The 22,344-nt window shown below is 37.7% G+C and overlaps 1 protein-coding gene across 1 annotated transcript; it reads right to left on the minus strand.

Moving 5' to 3' along the window:
- Positions 1 to 3,230: 3,230 nt before the first annotated feature.
- Positions 3,231 to 19,676, minus strand: LOC446219 (delta protein). Its single transcript, XM_041612884.1, has 11 exons — positions 19,049 to 19,676; positions 18,527 to 18,817; positions 17,983 to 18,034; positions 14,263 to 14,517; positions 11,063 to 11,117; positions 10,199 to 10,329; positions 9,805 to 9,962; positions 9,349 to 9,559; positions 8,109 to 9,189; positions 6,811 to 6,874; positions 3,231 to 4,789 (listed from the first exon to the last, which is right to left on the minus strand). Exons 1-11 carry the CDS (start codon positions 19,127 to 19,129, stop codon positions 4,784 to 4,786), a joined length of 2,385 nt encoding a protein of 794 aa, XP_041468818.1. The 5' UTR covers positions 19,130 to 19,676; the 3' UTR covers positions 3,231 to 4,783.
- Positions 19,677 to 22,344: the final 2,668 nt, after the last annotated feature.

Raw genomic sequence — 22,344 nt, forward strand, 5'->3', positions numbered from 1 at the left:
TGCGTTCAAATGTGAAATGAACCAAAATCAGCCAAAAGTATTCCAACGTGTTTCCGATTGGTTCGAGTAACTTTTTGTTTGACTGTTAAGTTAGGGATTTTAAAAATATATTTGTTTTCTGTGATTATGCTAATCTTTGGTCATTTTCTACCTAACAGCAAATGAGAATTTGAAATATTTCAAGACCCACATATTTTAGCACGATTGAAATATGATCTTTGTTGCCATAATGACGACGCGATATATGAATCTACTTGAAAAAAGAAAATCAGTTTAGAATAAAGCACCACAAAACTCATTTTCCATCGGTCTCACGGTCTGAGAAGGGTCTTTCAATACCCCCACATCTTGCCCGCATATTTCCCGTTTCATTAGTTCTTTTTAAAATCTCTATCGACCCCTTCGATTATTCAAATCCAAGGCCTATATTCATGTGCCATTCGAAATGATTGTATTCGATAATTTCTTTTATTTGTGTTATGACCACGTACCTGCATATAGTATGTGGCCATATTTGGTGGTTTTAAATCCTCCTCCCCCTCCAATCTCACTATATTTTCTGTCAGGTCTGCGAAACGTGTTTTTGATTTGTCGACATGCGCCTCGGCCCTCTTTGCACATAAAATTCCGTTAGTATGTAAGGTCCAAAATTATAAACACTGTAAACCTATAAATTTTCTTTGTACTTATTTTTTAATGCTGAAATGAAAGAGGATTTGAAAAAAATAGAGTTAAATGCCATGAAATGATATCAATGTTCATTTTTCCTGCGGTGTTCTGGGCTCCGTTACACAAAGATTAGCGATCAATCGCTAAATGAACTAACCAGTCAATATCAATGTTACATGCGTATTTGGTTTAAAATACTGACCAGGGACCGATCGGTGCGCTTCTTTCATATTTGCAATCCATCGCAAACATTTGTGTTACGGAGCCCCTGCCTATATCGAAGTACCCCCCCCCCCCAACACACACACACACACGCGTATGACACACACACGCACATTCACCCACACAATCCTACATCTTCTCTCTCTTATTTTACTTTTTGTCATTTTTTTTTAAATGAGCACCAGTGGTCTGTTAAATGTCACACCGTGGGAAAGCTTGAGCATTTTGTTACCCATTATAGTGAAGCTCCTCGCATTACCCTCTATAAAGAATACTGCTCTTTTCATGCCACAAAGGCGCTGTAAACAACAGCACTGTGCGCGCAAAGAAAGAAAGTAAAGCCGTAAACGCACGACGCTCATTGTGTGTTCTTGTTGTATTTACAAACTATCATGTCACCTGAATAGGAGCTCTGAAAAGATTCGGAGATTCGGGAGCAAGATAAATTACAGTGATTTTCCGAGGAGGATTTAGTAATGACATGAGGAGAGTCGTTAAGTATAGGTGAGTGGTTAGGATTATCGTGGCACCTTCTTGCAGTCTTTGCGAGGATGTGCAAAAAGTCTCAAGTATCTGATTCTTCTTGAATCTTAGCATGGGACAGATCGTCTAAAACAAGCGTTTTCTCACCTAAAATTCACCCCAACATAACGAGAAAAAGCTTTTAATCTCCAAGTTCTGTGGAGTTATGTTTCCGGACAATTCCAAAGTTTGACTCAGAAATTTGACTTAAATTCAGGTCAACATGGTCAACCCCAAGAAAAATCTGGATTGAACACGAAGAGAAAAATAAAACAAGCATAACATTGAAAATTCGATAAAAACAGATATAAAATAAGAATTTTGGGACATTTAAAATGTCGCTTATTTTTCACAAAACGATAAGATTCACATAAACATGACCATAGATGGAATTAGATGAGAAGTATATATCAGTGTACATTATTTCGTTTCATTTTATTAGGGCTTATTTGTAAAATAAAATATTTTACTGTGATTGGATGAGTTTATATATGTATCATCAAAATAATTTTATAGGCTCCCAAGATCGAAATATTATATATCATAAAATATTAAAGAAATATTGGATGTGACAACTTTTGTATAATCATTGGCGCCTCATTCGAAACTGTTTTATGACAATAGGGTAGGATCTTATGAAAAATTCAAGTGCTATGATTGTTTCATTTTTTTTTTCATCTCAAATGGGCTGGTCGCCTAGGGTGGACTTTTCTATTAAAGGACAAGTCCACCCCAGCAAAAACTTGATTTGAATAAAAAGAGAAAAATTCAATAAGCATAACACTGAAAATTTCATCAAAATCAGATGTATTAAAAATAAGAAAGTTATGACATTTCAAAGTTTCGCTTATTTTTAACATAATAGTTATATGAACGAGCCAGTTACATCCAAATGAAAGAGTTGATGATGTCACTCACTATTTTTGTTTTTTATTGTTTGAATTATACAATATTTCAATTTTTACGAATTTGACGATTAGGACCTCCTTGCCTGAAGCACAAAATGTTAAAATTATGGAATTCCACGTGTTCAGGGAGGAATGAAACTTCATTTCACATGACAATGACCAGAAAATCAAAATATTTCATATTTCAAACAATAAAAAACAAAAGAAATAGTGAGTGAATGACATCATCGACTCTCTCATTTGGATGTAGCTGGCTCGTTCATATAACTGTTTTTGTGAAATAAAGCGAAATTTTGAAATGTCATAACTTTCTTATTTTACATCCGATTTTGATGAAATTTTCGGTGTTAAGCTTGTTGAATTTTTCTCTTTTTATTCAAATCAAGTTTTTGTTGGGGTGGACTTGTCCTCTAACTAATAAATCAACTTCACACCCCCTCCGTAAATATGATTTTGGGTGCGTTCCTAACTTTGGATTAACTTCAAAATTCATAATCCCCCCCCCCGTCTAATATACGAGTTCATATAGTATTTGTTTACACATTTTATAAAACTATTTTCTTTCACCCCCCCCCTCCTTCTTTGTGTCTCTCTTCTGTCTACCTCAAGCTCTCAAGTTTTCTTTTTTCTCTCTCATTTCTCTCATTGAAAGCTCGTAATATCCTTCTCTCTCCCTCCCCCCCCCTTCTCTCTCTCTCACTGATGTTACACAATACTTTAACAGTCACATTTCTCAAAACTCAAATGACAATTGTACGAAAATATAAAGAGAAATACAAGCGAATTTTCGGCGGTAACTTTTTTGCGTTTTCTTTATTCGATTTTTCGAATGCCAACAACAGTACCAAGAATAAGTGCTCAACGTACGACGAGAGTTGTTTGAAGTTGAATTAATTTTTGTTTTATCCACATTATGTACAAACTGTACACTTCTGAGCTATAGAAATATACATAGCATATACAAAAATTTCTTTAACATGTGTAATAAAGTTGGCCAAGAGCGTGAACACTTTAATTCATAACAATATTGTTGATTTTTTTTTTAATCTCTCAAAAACATTTAAATATTAATGTTTGTGATGAGTTGTATTTGTAAAGCTAACAATAACACGATTGCTCGCAATATATGAGCACAACGACTTACATTTTGGTCCCTCTGCATAGCAAAAATTAAGTTACAAAGTGAATTACTTTATAAAAAAACCACATGGCTTTTCATATATTTACCTTGATATAGAGTTCTATCAAAATTCATTTGACAAGGAAACGACTTTGTCAGAAGTCCGTTTCTCACGTGTATCAAGTGATTAATGATAGAATTCTATGGAAACATTTACATACGTCACAAGAGTACGATTAAACGTATGCTTCACATCATAACTTTGTTTAAATAACAGAATCAAACGAAAAATCTCAACTCACAAAAATATATAAAATATATCAAGAAAACTTTATATCTCAATAATTTAACACATCAGTAGTAGTAATAGTAGAAGAAGTAGTACATGTTCTACAATGTGTACTTTAAAATTTTTCTTATTAAATCTTTTTTTTTTCATTTTCTTCTCATATTTAATAAATATAAGTAGCAAATTTGGAATACAAAAAACGACTGCTACTTGATAGTCTGCTCTATAGTGTGAATTACGTACTGAAGACTGGTGAGCAAGTCCAATAAAACGGTCATGAATTTCTACACGAGTTTTGAATGAAATTGGCAAGATTCTGCCCGGTATTTATAATGTCACTTTTCACAACACAGCTCCACTGACTGAACATCCTATAGCCTACAGAATTTGAACGTTTTGCAAAAAACCGTATATTTTGTTTATATGTTTCAGATACAGCACATTTCGTGTAACTTTGTACAGAGTTTAATGATGAAATAATGCCAAGAATAAGAACTTGGTGAATCCTGGTTTGTCTCTCTATCCCTTTCTTTCGTCTTGTTTTTTTTTCGGAAACATGATTTTGGGAATATTGTAGGTGAGCGCCTGATTTATTGGATCTTCAAGTGTGAATAATCATGATTTAAATTGTCGATTGCAAATTACAGGTAACAATAACAATCATTTAAATATTGCTGCGTGTAAAAGAACACAATAATTTAAATTCCTTTATCATAAGTCTTGTTATCTTTCCAAAAAGGCACACAATGGCTTTTTATCTCCAAAAAAATTGTAGACAAATGGATATGAGAGCTGCTTCAACCAGGTAACCTGGTGTGGCATGAAAGATTAAACGGTGCATAGAATTTGGTGGCGATAATTGTTTTTTTCTTAAAAGAAATTTATTTAGATTCAATTAGTTTGGCGCCCTCCATTTAATAATTATCAAGTCTCTCCATCTCTCTCCTTGGGTGTCCTCCTATGAGCGGCGCTGTTCCATTGGCAGTGGGTAATAGCGTTGAATACATAGCGCATGAAGAAAATAATATTGCAACATCTTCCCCTCTCCTTCTCTCATACCTGTACATAGGAGATATAAATGAAAACATTGGTAAGTTCACATTATCAAATAAGCAGAGAAAAACTATGATTCTTAGTGATTTTAAGCAGTTAGTTTTAAGGCTGAGAAATGTCAGGTTAATGTTAAACTATAGTTTCAAGCAGTTACTTTTATTCATTTTCTTCTCGGTGGTTGCCTGATCTAATAAAACATGCTGTCGAATGTTTAGTCGTTTTACTCACTCTTTTATTGGACCAAAACATGGTCTTTCTGTGGTGCTCATTAGCATATGAATGTTATGACAACAAACAAGCGTGCAGAGCGGCAAACATAGGTGGCGAGACACGCGATTGGTCCATACCTCGCTTGCACCTGGTACCACTATAAACCACGTGATTCAAACAATCTCCATTCAATCGCGCCGCGAGCTATGCATCAACAATACACCGCTATTGACATCCCTTTTTCTCCAATGCCTCCTATACACATTATTAAAGGTTGCAATTTTTTATTGGTCCAGTATAATGATATGAATACCAACAATATAGCAATTATAAGTAATAATATCTGAGTCACTATGTATGATTTGTTATCTCTTCTTTTTAAAGTAACTTTTTAATAATCAAATAGCATTAGTGGAAGATTATTGCGAGTGTGGTTGTGATTTGGTTGGAGTCCAAAGCCTACGTGCAGCGCGGAATAACCTGACCTTACTCGCGTGGATTGTGACCCCCACTTATTAGACGCGAATGGTACATCAGTGTGGTATTAAAATGGCCTCGCGTCAAAGAACGGATATCATTCATTCTCCTATTTTGATGTTGTTTGAGATTTAATCCATTTTTGGATGTATTTACTCTCATTGCCAAACTTTTGCCAAATCAAATCAAAACAATTAAAACACTCCCCATACACTTGGTTAAACTTTGCAAAAACATATTTTTTTAAATGAAACTCGAGCCATACAATTGGGATTTAAGCCTCAATACTTCAGATGTTAATATTTTGTCCAGATTTTCAACTAAAAAAAAAAAGAAAAACATTCTTTTGTTTCCTGAGAGCCACGTTCAAATCATTTAAGTTCTTATGAAACGCATGGAGTTGGCTGCTAAGTAGAATAGGATTGGTGTCGTGATAGGTCAGTCCCATTTAAACGACCTGCATTCTCTGCGTGCCGTCAAGACTTGCTCACCATATCCCAATGACTGGCTCTTCTCTTTGATATCTAAACCCCACCATACCCTATCCATCAAATCCATACCATAGACTACCCGCCCATCATGTCATCTACAGAACCCTGTATCGAAAAGACAACCTAAGCAATCGTATACCTGTCACAATCAGTATGACCAATGATTGTCAAAGCTATCAAGCTACTATCAACATCACCCACACCTAAAACCTAGACATGGATCTGAATCATTTGCACTGTACATAACCCTCATCACTAATGCTGCAAATAACACATTGGTGCTTCAGCGATTGTTTAAAGTGTATTTCAAAAGTCAACCAAAACAGATAGGTTTTGTTATGAAACTTGAACAAGGCGTGTCTTGTTCTTCCGTTAGAGGTATTAGTAGCCGATACTGCTTTTTGAGAGAAATGTTTAACAATCATTGAGACTACCAAAAACACTTCCAAATATAAACGACAGCACAAAGGCACCGTATTGAGATAGCAAAGTACACTGCCGGTAAAGGTGACAAATAAATGCAACTGCTTGCACTTGTTATACATAATGTTTTGAAAATAAGTTATTGAATTAATAAAATAAAACCAATTATGCGGGTAGATGGAACGGTGGTATGACTTGCTTATCAAATAAAGGAAAGCAACAAGAATCAAAACAAGCTATTAAACACGTTCATCTTCCGTTAGACACCCGATCGAGATTAATATTTAGGTTGTATCACAGATTGATGTAGACCATGGTCTGTAACCCATTCATTTAGCCGGTAAAACATCACATCTTAATGGAACTCTATTGATTGATGCTAAGCTGTAGATCAATGATGAAATAGAAAAGATGGATGATAATTACCTCAGTTGCGAATAATCCAACAGACGTCGGCGTTGTCGTTCCCCTACTATCTTCGACTACAGCCCTAAAGATACAAAAAAAAATAAGAGAACATATGTTACTGGGATTATGACTAGTACAAAGAATATTGATCGTCGCTTCCTATATAGTTACATATACATATTCTCGTCAACTTTTCCATCATGGGACAGTTTTAATTATGCAGACCCGTCATCAAATTCTACACCTATAGCAGACCAGTCAAATATAGAAGCGTTTTATCTTGAGATGATTGCACACAGGAAGCAGACATAATTTACAATACAATAAGGTAAAAAAAAAGACAAGAAAATATTACAAACCCCCAATTCCTGTTTTCATATATTTTAATACCTCATCATGCTAAAATTGGAAGTTTGCTTGTATGTTATAGTCATAATTCGAGATACGGTGTATAGAGAATTTAAAGGGAAAGAATCTTGAGTGTTCATTATCTCGACCCTTGAAGGATTCATCAATGAAAAATCTGAGAATCAAGATGTAATCCCTAATCGTGTTTAGTCACCATGACAACGGCATCTGAAAATAAAACTTCCTTCAGCGAAGGAGTGCGCTGAACTATCTATCGAAAAGAAAAAAAAATAGTTTCTGGGAAATATATGATCTCCATCGAAAATTGCATGTATAATAAATGAGATTGAACTCATTCCCTTTCTACAAATTAAATAGGATTGGACTTATTACTTCAACACATCTCCTATTTAAAGGGGAAGTTCACCCTGGAGAAAAGTTTGTTGTAAAAATAGCAAAAAAATAATAAAAAATATTGGTGAAGGTTTGAAGAAAATCCGTTAAAGATTAAGAAAGTTATTAGAATTCAAAGTTTTGGATTTGTGACGTCATATGCGAGCAGCATTCCTACATAGCGAATGGTAAAAAATCAATGAATTTCAACTTTTGTATGGTTCCTGATGACTTTATTTTGTTTTCTATTTATGATCGGGTGTGAAATGATTTGTCTATTGATATACAAAAGGCACAGTAAAAACCGTTTTCAATTTTCTGAGAAAATGACATTTAAAAGATTTTTTACCACTTGCTTTGTAGGAGTGCTGCTCGCATATGACGTCACAAATTCAAAACTATGAATTCTAATAACTTTCTTAATCATTGACGGATTTTCCTCAAACCTTCACCAATATTTTTTATTATTTTTTCTGCTATTTTTACAACAAACTTTTCTTCAGGGTGAACTTCCCCTTTAACATTATCTACATTTCTACAATTCTTATTAGGCAATTGTAAATGTGTATACTTACGATATTTGTGAGATTGTACATGATCCCGTGTGTCTAGGCGTACTCTGTGAAGAAGAGCTTTGGCTAGGCGTTTGCAAAGAGTCTGTTCTCTGAAGTTGCACATGTTTTTCATCATAATAATAATATTCATCTGAGTCTTTTCTCGGATAAGAATGTCTTGCTTGTGGCACATTATGCTTATTTGATGAAGTTTGAATAATCATCATTTTGTTCTTTGAAGGCGGCGGCCTTTCGTACTCTTCAATTGAGTAATGATTTGTTTTATGTTGCAAAGCTGACGACGTATTTTGCGAATTTGCTTTGCTATATGTGTCCTGCTCTTTGTTGCACACTTTTTCACTTATGCTCAAGAGAGGCAGTACTTTTTCCTCCTGTGAGAAATTGTCTTTATATGTATGTCTATTTCTGTTATTTGGCGTTGATGTTGTATTTGATTCCAGGTCGTTTTGCCTTGGGTCGGGGTGATGTTGTTTTCTATACACCACAATTATCAGAATAATGACAAGCACGATGACCAATAATCCAAAAGCAACGTATATGACCAGCTGAGTGGTATCTGATAATCCAAATTTAATGGTAGGTGAACTGGTAGCCCGGATGTTAGGCCGTTGTGAACCACGCTGCCAGTCAGTAGGTACGGATGTTTGGACTGGACCAGTAGACTGTGTACATGTTGTACCTCTCCATCCTTCGGCGCACTCACACATGAAACCTCCCATCACATCTCGTAGGCACGTTCCTCCATTTGCACAGGGGTTGTCTCCATCACAAACAGTGAAGTGATCTCTACAGTTGGGTCCGCCGAATCCGAAGGCACATTCACAACGGTAGTCATTCAACAAATCGTAGCAAGTTCCACCGTTCTTGCAAGGTGACGAGGCGCAGTCGTTGATGTTGTTTTGGCAGTGATCACCGTTAAATCCGAGAGGACACTCACAATGGACTGAATCAGATTCCGCGCGGCAGGTACCACCATTTAGACATCCACGTGTTGCACAGAGGTTCTCCTCACATTGATCTCCGCGGAAGCCATCTGGACATGTACACTGGTAGGCCACGTTGTTGTTGATGCATGTAGCTCCTGCATTAAGACGAATAAGAACAGACACACAATACTAATTAATATGAGGAATTCATAATTCAGATTCATTTCATGAAATATATAACATTCACTCAATATGTGTCGTGAAATCCAGGAAAGACATTAGAAATCTTTAAACAATAAGTAATGGTGACCTACCATTGCGGCAAGGCGATGAAGAGCAATGGTCACGGATCTCACAGTGAGTGCCCGTGTAACCCTCTTGACAGGCACAGCGGTAGCCATCAAATGTTTCCATACATGTACTGCCATTCATGCACATGTTTGACTCGCATCTAGGAACCTGCTTCTCGCACAAATCCCCCGTCAGCCCAACAGGACACAGGCAAGTATAACCGTCGGGACCACTCTGTAATACAAAAGGAAAAAATGAATACATGCACGAGTCAAAATTATGCCATCACATTATGCTCAACGCACACACTTTGATACTGGTGTTTTAGTGTAAAATGAAACGGTCGGACCTTGTAACATAACAATACATACAATCAACAAAATAAGTATCGATGTCAGTCTATGACAAAGCATATAAAAATACAAATACAATAAATTATTCATGTTGCATGAGAGCATGTAATGAGAGTAACTACTTACGCTGCAAGTTCCTCCATTGAGGCAAGGGCAAGCTATAGCAGTCTCGCATGTCTGGCCAGTGAATAGAGGTGTACAGTAGCATCGATAGTCAAGGATTCCTTCATTTTGGCAAGTAGCGCCATTCAGGCATGGTTGGTGGTTGGTGCAGTAGTTTAAATCTGAAGCAGAGTGAAGAAAGATTGACTTTTGTTAAGCGTGATGTGACCATTATCAGTTATCATCATATACTAGTATCGCATAGTTTGGTTAAATTAGTGTAACCTCTTTAACAATGGTGTGATTCGATATTCTTTAAGATCTAACACGGTATATACAAGGAATTTTCACTATTCAATTATATTTACAAATACGTATTTTGGACATAATTTAGGTTGATATGAATTGAGATGTATACCTGTTGTACATAGCAGTCCTCCCCAGCCTTCGTCACAGATACAATCTCCTGGCTCGTTGCATGTCCCATGTTCACAGCCCTCATAAGTCTGGCATTGGTCGCATGCGGCTCCTTTGTACCCATTGTCGCATCTATCAAAGAAAAACAAACATCTTTCATCAGCGTTTCGGAAATTTTTCTTTCTATGTACAAAACATTTAAGACATAAATGGAAATACGGACTCTGTTACTCAGTAACAGGTGACGTGAAAATCTGTATATCGGATTGTCTACGTTTAGTCTCAATTCATTAAGTTTGAATGGAATTTCCACGGAGCTAATAAGTGTGTATTACTTTATCATACGTGACAAGATCACCAGGCATATACAGAGGATCGCCTCGGAATCGTTCTGCATATGCCATCGACATATCTTGGTGAGTGCTAATGGAACAAGACGTGGGCATTTGAGCTCAGTACCACTCTCCTGTATATCTTGTAATTTAATCAACGCTGCAGCTTCATCGCGACACGCGTGTCGTATAATCTTCCAAGAGGTAAAAGGCGTTTGGGTTTTACAGATTTAATATTCATATGTTTTCAAGACACCGACCTTGTTCGCAACAGGGATCAAAGTAACTGGACAAGAAATATGAGATGGAGGGGAAAGAGGAGAGAGGTTGCTTCCAAAAGGGCTTAGCTTTTAAGTTAATAGAGGCATTGGAGGAATGGCGTTCGGTTTTAATTCTCATGATCTCTTCTTAACAGCTCCTAAAAATTAATTAATGTATTGTTTTTATTTGGAATCTCAACATCTTCGAGCATTTTCGCCAATCTTGTAAAGATTATTTCAAACAGAAATATCTACGTGTCTTCATATACTTACTTGCAAGTGTTGGGCTCATCGCAGGAACCATGCACACATTCCTCTGAACAAACGGCTGTAGAAAAGATAGGATATGAGAAAAGGGGAAAAACGCATTAGAGTTGATGAATGAAAACAAATGGCTGAATCAATGGTACATTAGCTATTCCGAAGAAAAATTGCCTAGCTAAATTTACTGCGCATGCTCTGATTGCCGTGAAACTACCCTGGTGGTTCAATATAAGCAGTTACACAAGCCCATTGACATAGCCCTCGCTCTCCGGCTGCGCTATGTTTGTCTTCAGCTCATGTTCAACATCCCTACCTCTTTGGGGGACCTCTAGAGAGTTCATGTTGCATCTAACCAAACACCCTTCACACCTAACATCTTTGAATTTGTCACTTTCATTGTCATCTTGTTTCTGCCATTCTTCTTCCTCCATCCCTCACTATCTTGCTCGTGCTGTCTCTCGCTTTGCTTTCCCCTTTCATATTTTAGAGTGTTTAGTAAGGAAGCTTGAACAAACGTAAAGATTGAATCGATGAGGAAAAACCTGGCTGACCTAACCGCTTACTATAAAATCCGTCGGGCTTTCCGTCACAGCGATGGTGATAAGCTCACCGCCATTTTACGCCTAGATGAACTGAAAATGTGAAGGAAAGAGTATAGATCGAGGCACGCAATCTTAAAAGCGCTCCAAATCCCCATGCATCCTCCTCTGTATCCTTTTAAATACAGCTGGAGGGGTTGTATATGTTAATGAGAAATCGCGATTCTTCATCAATGAATCGTCACCCACGCAACACTACACGAGGTAGTTGTTACATTTTCTACCTCTGATAGTACTCTTCCTATCACAAGAATTCGCATATAAATATGCGCCCATAAATGGTGTCCGCGTACTATTCGCTCTATATTTTATCATCTTATATTGTTGATAATAATAACGAACATCCCGATAGCTATATGAGCAGATGGCTCTTTACACTTATGAATCCCTTAATTTTGATGGGGGTCAAACCAAAAAGCGACCTTAACGATATTTGAAGAGGGGAATATGAATAGAGTGGCTGGCAGTTCATTATGCTAATGATATGCATAGTGAAATCGTGGTTTTTTCTCAGGTCGCGTGTGCTTCAAGAGCTCTAGTCGCGAGTCTATATCTCGCTTGCTCTCCCTCTCTATGGTGGGCCATTGATCAACACAGACTGTTCACAAATGAACCCAGGGGCGTATTGTGGCCTCTATTCAAAATTGAATTCAAGAAAAATAAAACCCTTGTGTTTGTCTGCAACCTTGTTGGCAATTAGCATCATTACCCAATCAATGGAAGAAGAATAATTTGATCTAACCCGGTGATTTTGTGTTCTAAATATTCGTTGTTTAAAAAATGTATTACACGGAAACTCAGATTCTGAAATAAAAAAGTAAAAGGAAACATCAAATATTTTACAATATTTGTTTCCGATTACGAATAATGGATATGGAAAATCTTATTCTTTCCGCTTAAAAGAGATATTTTGAACCTCAAAATTTTACTAATTTTGTATTCGATAAATTGCTATGAAGTCTAGTCTGCACGTGACCTTAAAATTGGCGCGCTTTCAGACGACCAGACGTGCGAATTACACCATAATTCACAGGGAGTCTTTAAAAAATTTGAACGTTCATAAACTGAACATTGTGTTTTGCAGCATTATGCTATTTCTAAAGTGAGTTACCATGCCACCAGAAAGAGGATTTCAATGCCATCCCTCTGCCTTCTATTCACAATCTATCAAACGTGAAAGGCACAATGGCACAAGACCAGGTGTTCGTAACAATTCTACAGATGCGCCCTCTGAACGGGATAAAAAAAATTGAGGAAGATCCATCAAGCTCAAGCCATTCTCAACGACATGACTTATGAAAAATATATGGATAGAAAATAATCAATGTGTGTGTCACAAGCCAATCCATGCAATAAAAAGAGATATGATGAGGAGTCCACCATCGGGATGATTTCGGATAATGTGGACAAAGTGGGGGAATTTATAGATGCATCGCTTGGAGCATGGTCTATCCACGTCGGGTATTGTATGTAGGTTCTATGGATCGATAAGACTTCTCATATTTCCACATGGACTAAAAAAAAAAATCCGATTTGATTTGAGGAATGGGTAAGAGTGTGGTGATACGGACAGTCATGCAAGCGGAAGAATCATCCGAACGCCTGCATAATGCACCCGTTAAGTATATACACTAGTGAATAGTGCAAACATCACAAAATTACACGTCAATTCATTTCGATTGCGGCATAGGATATCACTACAATCTGTTGGGGTGGCGTGTGCCTCACCCATTGACTGGGCTATTTGAAATGAACTCATAAACTGAATAATTTCAACAAACTGATATTTACTGGAATTCAAATGAAATCTTGATGAAAAGCACTGAACTTCATTAAACACTGAAGAAAAATAAAAAATTTGGTTTTCCCTATTTTTAAGAGTAATTCAATATCGGAATGAGATATATTCATAAAATTACATTTGATTTGTCAACAATTTTTTTTTTGTAATTTTGGGAAATGTCGAAGTACCGGGGTTAGAACGGGAAAGGAACAGACTCGGGTCTAAATTGAATTTGGCAGTTGGAAGACAGAGCTCGTGATGGCAGAGAGGGGCGACTATGCGCGGAATCCCAGATACGATGTGCGATTTTATTTCAATCTCCCTTCACATCCTTCCAATTACCCTAGAGAAATGGCCAAGGATAGAATCCCTCCTGATAGACCACGGATGAAAATAATCTCCCCGCATAGAAAGGAGGATGTTCGATACCTCGCCTCTATGATTGACTCAATTTCGAAGGCTTGATTTATTTTCATTCTTAATTCGAACGGTACGTATCTGGGACACCGCATATTCATGGAAATAAAAAATGGTTTGCAGAAAATAATGAAGCGATGTTCTCTTATGTGTTATGTTGTCCGTTTGATGGACATGAACGATTCCTTGGTAACTTAATTGACTCCGACGCTTATCTATTCAAGTAGCCCCACTCTAAACACTGGGCAACACTGCTATCTTCTGTCAAATAAATAATCTTTAGCGCTTCCCGTTTGGGCCTCCCGTATGTAACTTTAGATAACAACATTGTAAGGTGTTATCATTTCCTGGTAAATATTGTGTTTTAAAACAATGTATTAATGATACATTAAGTCTTTTATTTTACTCACCTTTATCACACCAGACACCGTCCCATCCTTCCATGCAGACCCTCTGACCCTGGTTATTGCACACGAAATGCCCGAAGATGTCATCTTGAGGCGTACAGGATTCTTGACACTTGGACCCGTAGAAGTTCTCAGCGCAGACCACTCGATACGAATAGTCCAGCGTGTGCAATGCCGTCGGGTAGGTGAAGTTTGACCACACCGAGCTGGCGTTCAGAGACCTGTGGACCCGGAGCGATTCAAGGCGCCTTCGAGCTCCTGTGAATTAATAGAAATAAAATAAGGAGTAATAATTAATTACGGAATGCTATTGACAATATTTTGGATGAAAGTTCATCTTATGGATCTTCTTAAATCGTACATGCCTGCTAACTTTACAAACATCAGAGACAGGAGTATCTGCCGTATCAGGCTGGCAGTATTCTCTCCTTCACTGGTTAATTTTGAATCGCTCGACCTAACACCCACTCGGCTTATCCAAGCGTCATTGATATCGCTTACACGTGAAGTGAATTCATGCATCAAAAAAGAAAATTAGCATGATTATTCTACCACATTATGGATTTCTGTCCATCCATCTGCCCATTATACCCCAAGCTCGTGGGAAAGCCGCTAGAGAAACAGGTAGGTCGAGTACACAGTACGGTGTTCAATAAGACAATTACCATCCTAGTACACTGACCAAAGGTTGTTGTCTAAAAAAATAGACAGATTTTGCATTTAATGAACATGGATGCATGGGAGTCACTAGGGATTTTAGGGGGTTACAGATTTCCCGCGGTTTCGGGGTTCTGGTCCAAGGTCAGCTTTTTATCAGAGGTGTATTGAGATCGCGTGGCAGTCGCGTGGTAGGCGTGCTACAAAATACACCTGTCTTATCATATGACCACCCTCCCAAAAGATACAAATATGTGACCTTGACCTCGGCATCACCCTCTCTCTTTCTTCAATCCAAGATAATGAGCAACACTTTGTTTCACATGTACATTTACTCCCACTATCAACGATTATCAGCCTATCAATTTGATTTCAACATTCGGTATTCATGTTAGACAGGGAAAATAATGAAGAAAACACAGAATCTATGTTCTATTATTAGCCGCCTCCCAAAATTGCCTTATATGCAGAGGTTGTTTTGAGGAGAGCGCACAGTGAATGTATTTTCATTGCAAATAGACGGCATTCCAATACAAGCGACCCCAGAAGAACCAACCAATCATACTGGTACCAGCTGCTTCGCATTGGTCGACAAGATAACTGTAAATCTACTAGCTTTAGATTTGGACGTTTTCATCTCTCTCATTTACCATTATGAATTAAAGCGTACACCGGACCGCCCCTGTTGCTCAAATCGACGTGAAACAGTTGTTCAGTCGTACGAATTTCACCACAAGAACAGTGAAACGGGTGTTAGCCCAAGTGCGCTCTCACGGTTCCATGCAAACTTTAATTACCAACATTTCACCTATATGTTTCCACATGTCCTTCATTTGTCGTTTTATGACGATGTAACAAAAAGAGTATCCCTGCACATTTGCTTTTGTTTTGTTTTTGTTTTTCTCTTCTCCATCTCCGTAGCTCTGTCTCTCTCACAACCCTTGTGAGAGGCAATGTAAGTTCAACGGGTGAAGGATATGTGTATGGTGTACAGCAAATAATTATATCAGTTCAAAATTGTGTGGTTAAGGCAGATGGTTCTATTCCCACGACCATCTCATCCAAAACAAGTTACGTACCATAATTCAAGGCACGCGAATAAAAAATGGAAAGCACTATCAGCCCTACACTAACACAATAAGGTTACGAGTTATGACCCTGGTGTTAAAAACCATATTATAAAGGCTTGAAATGACGAACAAAAAATGAATATTTCATAACATGCTGGTACACAGTAAATGATGTTATTAATCATACGACGAATGATTAAGTATCTAACAAAAGAGCATCGTTCTACACATAGCTAACCTTAATAGTATTAAATCATTCATTTTAAAAAGCAATTCGAGAACACTCCTCCATGGCACAGCCGTCACCATTTACACCCATTCATAAATACACAATAGGTATACATCAAAATGTTGTCTATTGAATTACGTTGTGTGCGGACTTCAAGCCGCTAGCCATGTCAGTCGTACAGTTAGGCAAAAATAACGAAGTCCCACAAAACGAAAATAATGATGAAGTGGCATCAGGGAGATAGGAACGGTTGCAGAAAAATGCGGGTCTTTCACGTTTTAGTAATCCGATTTCTTCAGGAGTCGGTAAATCACTAAATTTCAAATTTCACTTTTGTTATCATAAAAAATGATTCTAGTATTTTGCATCCTTCCACAATCATTTGGCTTGCAGTAAAACAGGTTTCGTTTTGAGTATTTTCTCGTGTACATTTCCAAATAAATCCCAGTTCCTGGTATCAGAGGTATGAAGAAAATATCCACATCCGGTGTTTATTCAAGTCAAGACACGAAGGTGGAGGTGCGGACCATGTGTGTCAAAACCTCCACCCCCCTAATCATAGAGCTGCGGGCAGGGGTACATTTATTGCTCCACGGGCGGAAGTCATTTATGATCATCTATTAAAGTCTGGACGAAAGAAGGAAGTAAAAAGAAAGGTCGAGATTTGGTTGATACAAGAGCACACAATCACGGGGTAGGGATGTAACATGAATCACATAGGCAGAAAATGAAAGATCATCCATTCGTATGTATTCCAGAAGAGATGATTTGAAGAGATGCTAATTCGCTTAGCAAGTTGATATGTCACATCGTATTATTCCAAACATAGTCCACACGTGTCCTGCTGCCAATACTTTGCCCGGTGATGTGAGTCCGTGTTGGTGACAATATAATAATAATCCACAATGAGGTGAAGCATGTAAGCTTGTAGGGAAGCGAGTGGAAAGAAGATGCCTCGATAACAGATGAGTGTCTTCTTATTGACATGACTTTTGAAGAATGTATCCACGGCGGGGTGTCAGTCCTTACACGTATTAACATCCATTCAATTGGAAGAAGTGACACAGGGAAGTCGGGGTGGGGTGGTGCACGCTGCAACATTCATCTTCATTGGTATCAGTTACCGGTGAAGTGATAGCGATCCATAATTAGTATGGTATAAATCCAACATTTGCATTGGCACAAGATGATGATGGCGACGTTATGGAGGAAAAGACCTTCAAGATTACAGCGTCCAAATCGAAATAGTTGGAATAATAAGTTCCTTGATCCACGAAGGTACCGGTAGACCCGTTGTCCATTTGTGACATGTTAACATTACTTTAACATAAATGCAGTCAATATGTTAGTAATGTAATGATAAAAATACAAAGTAAAAATCAATCATTTCAATAACATTATCTGAATAAGATAGGCCTTCAATGCAGTATTGTATAGGCCTACGTGTTTATCATTTGAATTAACATAACACTGCATGGTTGGTAAACCCGTCTCAATAATGAGATTTCAAGACCAATAATTGAAGAGGAATTGGAAAAATTCGAATAAAAAGCCCGACGAAACAACAGAAATTGACGAGGAATGCTGAAAACAATATATACAAGTAAAATAATGTAGGTCTATAATTAGGCTTAATGTTATGGCGATGCAATGTCTATTGTATGGATGTGAATAGTACATGTGCCCTCTCTTGACATAATAGAGGGGTGTGTCTGAGGAATGTTTTTAAACTCCATTTTAAAATACACAAACAAAACTAATCCTTACCATCATTGCTGCTCTCGTCGTGCCAGGCATCTAGGGCAAGTGAAAAGTCACCCTGTATTAAATAAGAGGAAGAAATTCGTTATAACAATGATAAAATGCCAGTGCATCATTGGTGTTACTGGTGAATCTCATTCACCGACTCACTCTGTTGTGTGATACACTTTATTGCATACCACCAAGGAGAAACTGGGACATTTTTTGAAAGAATTGTTGTTTGAATGGTAGTATGGTATTATGAAGGAGAGACCCCCTTCGAAGATGAGTTCAAATTGTATTGAAAGAGTCTACTCAACCATGGTCGATTTCGGTGGGGTTCAATCCCCCCCCCCCCCCCCCCCCCTAGGCCCCTCTGATATACCAAGGGAACGATCATGACGAACATGCGAAAAGTTTAAATCAGGGAATACTTCCACTTTCTTATAGGTCACTTTTCCCCTTGAATTCAAGAAATTAGGAATGAAACTGGTATGAATATTGTTACTTTTAATGTGCAAGATGAACATTGTAATCATGACGATGATGATGATGATGAAGGGTAACTTACCGGCCAATCAATATCAAAAGCAATTTGTATTAATCCATCAGTAACTTCAAAAGAATTTTCTCCCAAAACAGATGTATTCCGAAAGTCAAATGTGCATTGTTCTGGCAAGGGTTCATCGGGAATTTCACGAAGAAAATGGAGCAAGCACACTGTAAAATATGTCCTGCAAGGTCCAACACAGAGATCGGTACTTGTATTATTTCCAGTACAACATTGTCCATGGATATCCTTGGCTTGGTCGTTGGAAAAGGAGTTCAGGCGTAGTTCGAATATCCCTGCAGCTGTAGTGACCTGTAGCAAAACACAGAAAAACGGGAAATATTAATAAACTATTTCATCCTTCTTATTTTTGTTGTGCAGCATACATGTTACCAACGTCGTTCGGCAGGCCGTATCTCTCGGGTGAGCGTATGGCCGTTATTGGCGGTCAATAATAGTACTGCACCAATGCTACCATGAATGGTGGCGAAATGAGATGGTAGATGGGACAAACGTGAGGTGTAAAAAAATAAGATTTCTTACCTTAGAAATAATGCTAATCCAATGCAGAGCAAAAATCACTGTATTAATCCAGGTAAAACGCCCCATACTTCCAAAAAACATAGCACGCCAAGAAGGCAGTGCAGCCGATTCGTTATTCCTTTCTTGGTAATCCTTCCACTCAACTCTATCTGCGAGCTTTCAACTTCTAGCAGCTCGATCTGCTCTCTTTGTCATTGCATTTCGGGTACTCTCCGTTTACTACGCCCCGCCCATAAGTGTGACAAGCCGACCAATCAGAGCTCGCACACGCGTGCCTTGGTTTTGAGGATAAAAATGAACAAATTATCTCAAGAGAGGGCGACAATCTACTTTTGTCACTGATCGATGGCAAGTTCTCGCGTTGCCCAAGTACAGTGTCAATTTTGACAGTACTGCGAATATTATTTTCCTCAATTAAAAATATATATATTACAAAAATATAGATGTATAATCTAACTAAAACGTAGAGCAGCCATACAATAAGCTTGAAGAAACTAAGGAAATCGCGAAAATTACTTTTCCAACTGTGAGAAGGAAGTGTATAATCCAAATAGATATTATTCCTGGTTTGACGCTATCACTTGTCGAGGAATGCAACTTAGCTGTGCTGTAGTAGTTAGTACTTTGTGCAGAGTCGCAAAACTTTGCGTTTGAAAGAACAGTTTCTTGGTAAATACTCTGCTCCGGGTAGGCGCGCTCTTTATATACCAGCTATCGGCTCGTGCCGCTGTTTTGCATATGAATAGGGATTACTACTCTTGGTCGCGTGGTCCTGGATTTTTTTGTGTGCTTTAAATCCGGATTATCTCTTGCCACGGTCCAATGTTCTCTACCGTAGTCATATAGCTGGGTCTTGTTATTTCTTTATCCCGAGCTCATTTTATGTTTGCCAACTAAAACCTTCATTATTTTCGGGACTATTTGCTTGCTGTTGTTGTTTTATGGGGGGGGGCAGATAGAAGCATTTATGTTAGCGTTAGTACTTTTTTAGAATAAAATCTTGGAGTTGGCGTTCCATCAAAATCTTAAATCCAGATCCTTACTCTCAAATATTTTGGAGTCGGCAACTATAAAAGCTAATGTTCAAGTGATCAGACATTGTTTTTTATTCCTAGCTACATGTAAGCCTACATGTTGATACAGGGTTGTATAATTTTTACATAATGTACATTCAAGATGTGTCATCCTAGCATTGAAATATGTTCTTCAAAATCTAAAATCTCTTAAATGAATATATGAGTTAAACTTGGGGTGAGTTATGGACTTTTTTTAAGGGGTGGCTCTTTCTAGAAAAAAATAGCTACAATGCCGTTTAAATTCCATCAGTCTAATGTATTTTTCAGTTGGTTATTCTCCAACAAAGACGATGGCACACGTCTCTCAGTTCAGTGGTCAGGTCTTTATATCAACTCACCCCTCACTTCTTCTTTTTCCCCCAGTTCAGTCGCTCCCCCAACTTCTCCAAAGTTCTTTTGTTCGACGAGACCGTACCCTAGTCAGCAAGTGTGCGGCTATTGTGCGAGACGCGTGCCCTTTTTCAATAGCGTGAATGGGTCCCCAAGAAGTTTTTTTCATCACTACGTTCATTCAATCTATTGAAATTGTGTGGTCAGCTGGGTCCAAGTAACTCGACTGCACCTGCGCTTCGTTTGTTAGTCTGCTATTGTTGTCAGGGTAGTTGTCTTGCTCTTTTTCATAAATGCGCCCGCTCGGTTGTCTGGTTTTACTATTATTTTCCTCCTAGTTCTGCAAGAGAGCCCCTGACCCGAGTATGTTTCATTGACTATTGCTTCAGCCAATCAGAGGGCCGTATTCACTGAGCGCGCGCTTAAAGCCGGAAACCCGTACGTTTGTGAATGACAACTTCCTGTAATGATATGCAAATACGGACGAGCCCTGTTCCAAGCACGTGCCATACTACTACAAGGTCATTGTAGTCATAAATATCAACCCAAAAGACAATTTTGTGTTTTTTCCATTTCTCCACACTTAACTAAACATACCAATAGACGAGTCTAGCAGGTGAAATTCTTTAGAAATTAAGCGAACTTTAATGCAGATCGTCTTGAAGAAAATAAGATTCTGAAATTATTATCAGACAATATTTATGATAGGCGTAAGATATCAGAAAAAATATTCTATAAAGGTGTGTTATATTTCATTAATCCATTATAAGTTGATAACTATGATAGGAAAATAATTATGATAATTTTGTCTGACATTCGATAAGTGAATAATTATTTAACATGATGATTTATAGGCCTTTACACTTGCATATAGGCCTAATAAAGATCGATTTATAGCAATATGTATGTACAGGCATTGATATGAATTACCCTATAGCTGCTTTCCTGAATGTATATAAAACCTTTAAAAAATAAGAGAAAACATAAATCGGGTGAGGAAATAAAGGCCGCCGCACACCTTACGACTGGCCCAGGATCCGATTTTGGAACAAATCGCATATTGCTCATTTTCTGAAAATGTGAGTGAAGAGTATCGTTTAATTTGAGTTTCAAATTAATTGATAGAATACGAATAAAATTAATTTGGGGCGATTGCAAGTCTTTTGAAGTGAAAGCCAAATTAGTTTGAAATCGTAGCTGATCGTACTACTGATAACCAGGGCCCTGCATGGGAACGATTTTTTAACAGGGGTGCTGATGCAAATTTGAAAGCCCCCACCAAATGAAGTTAATTTTGGTTACATACATCCATTTTTCACACCTTCAAGAAATCCAGGGGTGCTGCCTATGGAAAATAATGCATGCAGTACCCCCCAGGAAAAATATTGGGGGTGCTTCGGCACCACCTCTTCCCATATGCAGGGCCATGGCGTCATTTCGACTAAATATTAAATTCGCTTTTTAGTATAATGAGGATGATAGAATAGTCACAGATTTGAAAAAAGTGTTCGTACGATGGTTTAGAACATTACAAGTTATTCTATGTTTCAATATTAGCATCAAATTCTACTACGTTTTTTTTTTAAGTTGGGTCGCACACCAATCGTACATGTGCGGTGGTTTCAACAGTTGATGTGGATTATAAACTATATACTCTTCCGTTTGTCCAGTAATTACTATAATGATTTGTGCATGCTCCTCTCAGCATGTTTCCCTGTGGGGTGATACGATGATAATCAAATATATCATAATCATTCTGATGAAAGTTTTGAAAGAATGTAGTCGTTTCCGTGCAATAATAATATCCCATATAGCATGGCATTGATCACAAGGTCGTATAAAATAATTCTTTAAAAAACTTTTTTTTTCCAATTAAGTTGAATGTCTTTT

This window comes from Lytechinus variegatus, chromosome 7, assembly GCF_018143015.1.
Source record: "Lytechinus variegatus isolate NC3 chromosome 7, Lvar_3.0, whole genome shotgun sequence".
NCBI lineage: Eukaryota > Metazoa > Echinodermata > Echinoidea > Temnopleuroida > Toxopneustidae > Lytechinus > Lytechinus variegatus.

What these genes read in the sequence shown, in the direction of transcription:
- LOC446219 (XM_041612884.1), bottom strand. Translation starts at nt 19,129, where the DNA reads ATGTTTTTTGGAAGTATGGGGCGTTTTACCTGGATTAATACAGTGATT. An exon ending in GATGAGCCCAACACTTGCAA is followed by an intron (nt 10,330 to 11,062) that starts GTAAGTATATGA and finishes TTTCTTTGATAG; the next exon opens with ATGCGACAATGGGTACAAAG. An exon ending in TCAATGGAGGAACTTGCAGC is followed by an intron (nt 9,560 to 9,804) that starts GTAAGTAGTTAC and finishes TTTGTATTACAG; the next exon opens with AGTGGTCCCGACGGTTATAC.